The sequence below is a fragment of the Haliotis rubra genome, unplaced genomic scaffold (assembly GCF_003918875.1).
Source record: "Haliotis rubra isolate DU_JTF1 unplaced genomic scaffold, ASM391887v1 Scf732, whole genome shotgun sequence".
NCBI lineage: Eukaryota > Metazoa > Mollusca > Gastropoda > Lepetellida > Haliotidae > Haliotis > Haliotis rubra.
Genome location: NW_025767449.1, coordinates 10202 through 19729, shown reverse-complemented (window position 1 = coordinate 19729; position 9528 = coordinate 10202). Strand labels below are relative to the sequence as shown.

At 42.5% G+C, this 9528-nt stretch overlaps 1 protein-coding gene across 1 annotated transcript; it reads left to right on the top strand.

Annotated features, from left to right (window-relative positions):
* LOC124259684 (neutral cholesterol ester hydrolase 1-like) lies at positions 1–5406 on the top strand. Its single transcript, XM_046693863.1, has 5 exons — positions 1–38; positions 1003–1168; positions 1940–2012; positions 2566–2629; positions 4580–5406. The coding sequence occupies exons 1-5, from the start codon at positions 1–3 to the stop codon at positions 5346–5348; spliced, it is 1110 nt and encodes a 369-aa protein (XP_046549819.1). The 3' UTR covers positions 5349–5406.
* The last annotated feature ends 4122 nt before the right edge of the window (positions 5407–9528 follow it).

The following is a 9528-nucleotide window of genomic DNA, read 5'->3' as shown; positions in this document are numbered from 1 at the left end:
ATGCCTGGCCAGGACATTGGCGGTCCCTGGTGGTTCCTGTTTGTTGGTACCTGTTGGCAAGTCTTATGATGGTGGAAAGATGGCAACCAAATCGTCTGACAATAATCCTGCTTGATGTGCCAACCTGCAACATGCCCAACGCCCGTTCTCGTTCCTCTGGTGACAATCTTGGCATTGCAAAATAAACTTTACTTGCGGAGGTACAGCTAAAATGAGAACGGTTTTGCCGACGGTCATTTATACCCTAAATCAGCATGTTTTACGCATGCAATTTGTGCTTTTCATGTGTGTAGTGCATGAATTTTTGTTGTTGTCATGTGATGTGTTCCATAATAATGTTCGGGCAATCCGTTCTTTACTGTACAGCATTATGTATTGTTTTGTGTTATTAACAACATTTCCAACGTTAATTTTTCACTCTCAAAACAATCCTATTACCATATTTCAAAATTTACAGGTGGTGCGTTTTCAATGATGTTCAGTATATTTATTCGTGTTCCATACAGTCTAAGTCTTACTCTTATCATTGGTACACTAACGTCTTTGAAATAAAGATTGGATTTTGTACGACTTAATTTTTTCGTCCACATAATTCAACTTTTTAACAGCAGGCGGTAAAATGACTTATTATATATTTCATACGGCACAGTTGCAGTCAGTGTCCATTTAAATGCCTACTGTTATATACGGATTTGTAGACACAGATGGAAGACGTGATTTATTTCCTGAATGGAATGGGGATGATGAACAGGCAAGGCCTATCCACCTCTCCGAACAAAACATTTCAGAATTACGAGATTCGAACCCACACCCTTAAAGTCAAACACTCACTCATTCACTCCAAGTCAGCCGTCTAACCCAGTCAACCCGCGGCTTCCATTTGTACTTTACTTGGAAAGTGTAATCCCAAACATAAGATGTGTTACACTTTAGTGGAATCCACAAAGCCAACGTACTGCCAAACCTAGAGATGAAATCATGGCATGTTGTTTTATGACGCAGGTTTTCATTATCAAGATGGGCGTACTGGCACCTGCTGACGGACACAGTGGCCGCCTACCTGGCGTTTGGCTTGTTCCGCTACCTGGACACGTCTGTTCCCGAGGGCGTGCAGGAAGTGTGGAACGCCAGGATCCTGGACGCTGCACTCAGGACTCATGGAAAACTGGTAGGTTTGGTTTTGTTTTGGGGGCGATGGGGTGGCCCTAGTGATTAAAGCGTTCGCTCATCACACCGAAAACCGGGTTTGATTTCCCACATGTGTAGAGTGTGTCTTCCAAGGTAGGTTACAACAACTTACCTGTCACCATGACACATGACACAAGCCGTGATGGTGGATGGTCCTAGCTGTATATAGGTTACAACTCACCTGTCACCATGACACATGACACAAGCCGTGATGGTGGATGGCCCTGGCTGTCTCTATAGATGGGTTACAACTCACCTGTCACCATGACACATGACGTGATGGTGGCTGGTCTTGGCTGTCTATAGGTAGGTTACAACTCACCTGTCACCATGACACATGACAAGACATGATGGTGGCTTGTCCTGGCAGTATAAAGGGTAGGTTACAATTCACCTGTCACCATGACACATGACGTGATGGGTGGATGGTCCTGACTGTCTATAGGTAGGTTACAACTCACCTGTCACCATGACACATGACACAAGACATGATGGTGGCTGGTCCTGGCAGTATATAGGTAGGTTACAACTCACCTGTCACCATGACACATGACACAAGACACATAACACATGACGTGATGGTGGATGGTCCTGGCTGTATATAGGTAGGTTGCAACTCACCTGTGACCATGACACATGAGAAATGACACAAGCCGTGATGGTGGATGGTCCTGGCTGTCTATAGGTAGGTGACAACTCACCTGTCACCATGACACATGCCGTGATAGTGGATGGTCCTGGCTGTATATAGGTAGGTTACAACTCACCTGTCACTATGACACATGACACAAGACGTGATGGTGGATGGTCCTGGCTGTCTATAGGTAGGTTACAACTCACCTGTCACCATGACACATGTCATGATAGTGGATGGTCCTGGCTGTATATACGTAGGTTACAACTCACCTGTCACCATGACACATGACACAAGACATGATGGTGGATTGTCCTGACTGTCTATAGGTAGGTTACAAGTCACCTGTCACCATGACACATGACACAAGCCGTGATGGTGGATGGTCCTGGCTGTCTATTGGTAGTTTACATCTCACCTGTCACCATGACACATGACACATGGCACATGACACAAGACGTGATGGTGAGTGGTACTGGTTTTGAATTTGAGCACAAAAGGCCTCTGTTACTGAATCAGTTGTTGGTTGTCTTCCAATTTTTACCCCGAGCGTTACTTCAATAACAAGATGCTTAATATATTCGCACATGGGGATCCTTATTGGTAGTACACTGGCTTCGGAAAGACAACTCATCGTGACATAATGAGGTCACGTGTTAAGTGAAGAATTCGCATAACAGGAATGTTGCTGAGTGTAAACAGCAAACAAAACAAAGGCCATTATGAGTTGATGATGTTTCCAGATGTGTACGACCCGACAATGAGGGAGCTGGCCAAGAGAGTGTCCATGGTGGTGGTGTCAGTAGGGTAAGTACGGTAAACGTCCCTTATCCGCAGTCATTGTCTTAAGTGCCACCATCTTGAAAGGGGAAAACCATACAGTATATTCCATTTTCACGGGGCAAGGTCAAATGCATATCTTTTCAAAACTTTTTGGAAGCTTATGTGTGTTGGTGTCCTAAAACTCACCTAAAGCACTAATATGTCACAGGGTGGTCCATGTAGCCCTGTGTTTCGTCTTGTATAATCATACTGGGTGCCGTTCCACTAACCAATCTTAGCCCTATGCCAATCGTAAACCCCTAAAATCCCAATCTTAGCGTGACGTTACGATCGGCATACCGTTCCACTAACCAATCTTACCTAAGTCAATCGTAAAGTTAAGATTCAAAGTCTAAGTTGCTCATGACCAACTTAGGATAGCTAAAATCAATCGTAGAGAAACCAAAATGGGAGCTTTCCTATTCTATGTGAAAAATAAGAGCGAGCATTTCACCGTGAGCGTCCCCTAAAATCCTCCATGTAATGAAGTTGTATATTTCTGTGATGTAAACAAACACTGCACTGAAGCCTTACAAATGTCAGGCCAGTCTGACCACTGTCGTCATGGGAACACAACCGAGCGAGTCGGTGTAACACATTTGTACAACAATATTGCAACGTCATGGTTAAGAATAGGGACAGCCGTGAAGTGAACAATGTTCTGAAGCAAAAAGATACAAATATGCTTGATTTCACTGCGCATATTTGGTGGGGGATTCTAAAGGCAGGCCGCGTGTTATTCAAGACCACTGACAGATTCTACATACGTCATAGCCTCGTCACGCCTTGTTTATTCTGACTGACAAGGTTCAGGCACATATTAAAAGCTCTGACACAATTGACATTTTGTAAAACCTGTTCTCAGTATATTACTTATAATCTCGGCTGCAAATATTCTCGTGTAAATTATCTGTACACAGCGCTTTGAGCATGCCCAAGGATATGGAATAGGCGCACTAAATATGCATTTATTATTATTATTATAGTATGCTTGATACCCAGCGTTCGAACGCACTTGCACCTGAAACCAAGGTGCTCACTACCCTAATATTTTGCTCTAGGTTTTTTCTCCGCGTTTACACTTGGTTGGAAAAAGACCCATGAAGGCCCGGATTAGAATATTGAACTTCAATAACCCATGCTTGTCGTAAGAGGCCACTAACGGGATCGGGTGGTCAGGCTCGCCGACTTGGTTGACACATGTCATAGGTTCCCAATTGCGCAGATCGATGCTCATGCTGTTGATCACTGGATCGTCTGGTCCAGACTAGATTATTTATAGCTAAGATACATAGCGTTCCCTAACATGAACGTTAGTGAACGCTATGCATCTTAGCTAGATTATTTACAGACCGCCGCCATATAGCTGGACTATTGCTGAGTGCGGTGTAAATCTAAACTCACTCACTCACTCAGTTGGTTCGTAAACTACTTCCAGCATTTGCGAGACTATGCAAAGGGAGATAACTCGTGCCTCGCATTCCTCTATCTCTCGCACGAAAGAGTCTCGATCTAAACCTGGATGGGATCGTAAGATCGGGACCGGCTACGATCGGCCTAAAATCGGTTAGTGGAACGGGTGTAACTTTTAGCTAAGACGATTGTAAAATTGGCGTAACTTGCTAAGATTGATCTTAGATAAGGTCGGTTAGTGGTACGGCACCCCGGGCATTTAAGGGCATAGGGCTGATAGATGGAGCTGGATTTTAACATAATAGCATTCCATGTTATTTCAGCGTGTCAGATTAACGTGACAGCCCCACGTATGCTACTTGCTACGAGCACAGATTCTGTACTACAAACCGGGATTCGAACCGACGATCATAGGTTCCTGGTCTGCTCAAAGGAGGCAATTCTGTATGCAAATTGTGGCGTCTTCGACAGATGGTCGACAATGTATCAGTGTCACACAAAACATTTAGTTTTCTTTCACAGATACCGTCAGTCTCCCGAGCATGCTCATCCAGTCCCTTTTGAAGACTGCCTCACCGCCGTTTTAAACAACGCCGTCAAGCTGAATTTAGATCCGACCCGAGTAGCGATATCTGGTGACAGCGCCGGAGGACATCTGACTGCCGCTGTGGGCCTCCGCCTGAAGAAGATGAAGATCCAAGTTTCGATATATCCCTGTCTACAGCTGCTGGATCTCCAGACTCCATCCTACATCGAGAACAGGATGTACATCCCGGGAATGCTGAACGACGTCTCCATGTTGTCCTACTGGCTGAACTACGGCAACATCAGCTACGACCATATGGACGACATCCTCGCCAACAGGCACACCTCATCTGCTGTCAAAAAGTCGAAATACGCGGAAAGGATTAGTCCGAAATACTACATGAAGGAGCATATCAGGACTGAGAGTTTGAAGTCACCCTCTAAACCCACCGATTTCGGAAACGAAAACCTTTTTTCGACAATTGAAGGCACTGTCCTTGACCCATACTTCGCGCCATTGATGGCCGATAACGCGGAGTACAGAGGTTTACCTTTGACCTATGTGTTAACCGCCGGATATGACGTGCTGCGCGACGATGGACTTATATATGCGCAGCGATTGAAGGAGGCAGGCGTGGACGTACATCTGGCGCATTATAAGGAAGGTTTCCATGGAATGATTTTCTTTTTTGATGGACCAATACCATTTGAAGTTGGCAAACGGGCACTGGTGGATCTAGTGGTCTTCTTGAAGAAACACTTATGAACGAAGTCTCCACTGAAGTAGGTCTTTGATTGCCATCACAAGGTATATTGTAGTAAAGGTCAAAATACTGCGACATGTGCGCAAGAAGCCTACGGGCACTGGCAGATCTGAAGGCCTTCTTGAAGAAACACTTATGAACATAATCTCACTGAAATAGGCGCGAAGTAATGTATATATCGTCTTTGAATACCTTCAGGATGTGTTTTATAATAAGATCGAAATGCTATGGCATGTACGCAAGAACTCATAGCAAAGCAAAATCAATTGATTGGATTGACTGAGAAAGATTTCTCCCCAAATGTGTCGATATAACTTTGTACGATACATATGCAGATAAGTGAAAACTTAAACAAATAAAACAACACATGTGCCATCATGTGTCTGATGTAATGTCATGATAGAAAGAGAGACGAAATCATGTATGATTGCTTGGTTGATTGCTTGATTAAGATAATTTCTCCCTAAATGCGTCGATATAACTTTGTACGATACATATAGAGCTGAGCACAATGCCAGAATGAACCATTCCCCTTCTCAGACAGAAACAAGCGATATGAAGGCACCTTGTGTACAGGACATCCATGCACCGAGAAACAACTGAACATCTGTATCCACTGAGGTTAGGTAGAAGTGTACCGAGCAGGTAGACACTAAATGAGTCGTACTAAATGTATTTCATGCGAGGAAAACATATTCTTATTTAAGAATTGTGACACCAACAGCATCCGAAAGATTCAATGCATCGACACATTCAGTAACTGATACAAATACTTCTATTGATCCACATGTATAGTAACAATTTCATGATTCTAATCGCTCTCCAATATGTCTTTATTCACCGTTGGGCGGATCCACACCACACACAGACCCAGACCCCAGAGAGAGAATTTTCCTCTAACCTTTGATTTCATGATTTATGTGCACCCTCTTCTCAATATCCTGATCCGCCCCTTGTATGATATACGCTGTTTGCTCTTGGTGGAACGTAAGGGCCCGTGAGTCTCTCGAAGTGCTACTTCCGGTACCCAGCTTCCGGTGACAAGCGTATATTCAAAAGAAGTTTTGGTTCCTAATTGTGCGACCGCCAAATTTGACTTTACTAGACCGGACCAAGTGTACAACTATGCTTGGCTGTCACAGCTGAAATGTATTATTCCTGCAAGGATTATCGGTACCTCACTGTCAGCTGACAACCATGAGACCCTTCGAAAAGGTATGAAACGTTGTTTGTCATCGGAAGTACTAAATACCGTAAGGTCTCGCAATGTGCCGTGACTTACACACACAAGTTACAGGGCAGACAGATGCACGTGCCTCAGCTAATCCCACGGTCAATATACCATGATATACATAATATCCATTTCAAGTTCTTTTTTGAAAAACATTTTCAATGTTTTAGTGTATAGAGACCATATAATATATCTATTATATGGTCTCTGGTTTAGTTGTGTTAGATATAATAAAACAGTTCAAAGAAATTTCTGAATTTTTCATTATTGATGATTGAAGGAACTATTCATATGGGTCAGAGGTCATAATGAAGCCCCGGATCTCAAGATTCTTGCATTTACATAGCGACTTGTTTGTGCTCGTCGGGACTAACTAATGTGTGTTTTTATCTTTCTGGCCAAGTTAGCCACCTTGCCACAGCTCCACATGGACATGTGGAATAATTTGGCGAGTCAATTTCATCTCGATTCATACTGGTTGGTTGGTTTGTTGTTTAACGTCAAACTCAGAAATATTCCATCTATATGGCTGCTGTATGTAAATAATCGAGTCTGGACCAGACAATCCAGTGATCGATGAGAATCATCTGCGCAAATGGGATACGTCGATAAGTGTCAGCGTGCCTCTTGATCCTGTTAGTCGCCTCTTAGGACAATCATTTACTGAAGATCAATCTGTAACCTGGATCTTTCAAATTTTAAGTGTAGTGCCTCTGAGATAGTGATTGAAAATGAATGTAAACATTCGTTTTACCAAATGCAAAACCTTGAGATAGTCTTCTAAACTTTCTTATGAGTATAAATCTTCTAAACTTTCTTAAGATAAAAGACAGATCTAACAAAACATAGTTATTATTCATGAATTTATTTTCAAAGAACTATTTTTCTCATTGTTTTCAAACATAACTACCCTTCATTTCAGGGTTATTGCTCCAATGAATGACATCATCCAATAAATTAAATTCGTACAACATCAGAATTTGTGTTACCAGACATAATCATGAATATAAATAAAACCTTAAAGAAGACATACTTGCTATTAACGACAGGTACATCCAGATCGGCTTATCGTTTACCACAGAGCTATTTTTGTGTGAAGCGATAGGTGGGCTGGGATTGATTATTTGCCAGGGCTGGTAATTTATTACGGAGGTAGTGAGGATAATGTGTTTGATAAATTACAAGGATAGTTATTCCAATTTCTCCGGGAATGGCTGGGTGGGTCATCTTCCTTAGAGGTGGGTGGGTCGGTCATCTTCCATAGAGGTGGGTGGGCTGGGTACGTATCAAATAGCTAGGTGGGATAATCATTTATCATAGATGGAGACTGCATTGGTGGATCAGAAGGGGATGTGTTGTTCAGGGGTTCAAAACCACCACCACCCCTCCCTTTTGAAAATGACTTAAGACCTCATTGAAGATTTTCTTTGTGTTGGCAGAGCCAATGGGGCTGAACACCCCACCCTACCCGTTTCAAAATTCCTGGATCCACCCATGGACTGGCTCAGGTATTATAAAGGTGGGAGGTTAAAAGAAATATTACTCTATGTAGGAAGTCATCAGCTATCATAAATAACCAGTCCCTAAGAGGTAATCGATCTCCAAGGGTGATTTAATAACATTAACAACATGGATTGATTCTCTCCTAACTGATCACCAACTGTGTACAATCACAAACTTAAAAAGTCAAATATTTACCAGTATGACACTATTACTATGCTATACCCTCATAACCGGTCAACACATTTCTATTGGCGACAACAATAAAACTATGCTAGACCTATCTGAAGTACTAGAAATACTGAAACATCTGTTCATGCCTTCCTTGTGTTACCCGATATCCGGTAAAAATGACTAGATTTCTGATGTTTCATCATCCATAGTTCTGTTTGTTACAGAGAATCCCTGACAGTTTTACTCAAACGAAGTGAGGGGAAATGGTGAAAACATCTGTAAAGCAAGACTAGCAAGAGTGAAACTCGTTAGCAGCTTCGTGTCCTTGAAATACATTGAGTGTGTGAGTGAGTTTAGTTTTACGTCACATTCTGCAGTATTCCACTTATATGGCGGCGGTCTGTAAATAATTGAGTCTGGGCCAGACAACCTATTGATCAACAGCATGAGCATCAATCTACGCAGTTGGGATACGACATATGTCAACCAAGTCAGTAAGCCTGACCACCCGATTCTGTTAGTCTGATATACATTGAGATTAGCACATGTCTCAATACCATAAGTATCAAGTTTCAGGCAAGCATATTGTATTATGCGAGTCAGTGGCAGACAGTACATATCATATCATTGTAACATATGAAACCTCAATACTGCTACACACAAATGTAATCTCTTTAATATGTCATTCTAATCATTATGAAAATTGTAATTTAATCGAAAGTAACTGAGAAATCCGTATAAATACTTTGTTTAAGTGAATCACCCTGTATACTGTACAGTGCTAAGTGATGCATAAAAACACTGACATGTCAACAAATCCTATCTCAACATTTCCTTGTATAATTTGATGTGTAATGGATTGTGGTTGCAGGTTTATCAGAGTGAGTGAGTGAGTATGGTTTTATGCTGCTTTTAGCAATTTTCCAGCAACATCACAGCGGGGCACGCCAGAAATCACAGAATTGGGCTTGATACTTTGTACCCACGTGGGGAATCGTAAACAGTTCTTCAGTGTAACCAACAAACCCTCTACCCACTTGGCTACCCCACCAAACAACTGACATTAGAGCGTCCATATTAGCAAACAGGATAAACACACATAAAGTCACCGTGCCTGATCACGTTAGTAGCCTCTTATGACAATCATGGGTTGCTGAAGGCCAAATCTAACCCAGATCTTCACAGGGAGACAACCATGGGTTACTGAGGACCAATTCTAACCCAGATCTTCACAGGGAGACAATCATGGGTTGCTGAGGACCAATTCTAACCCGGTG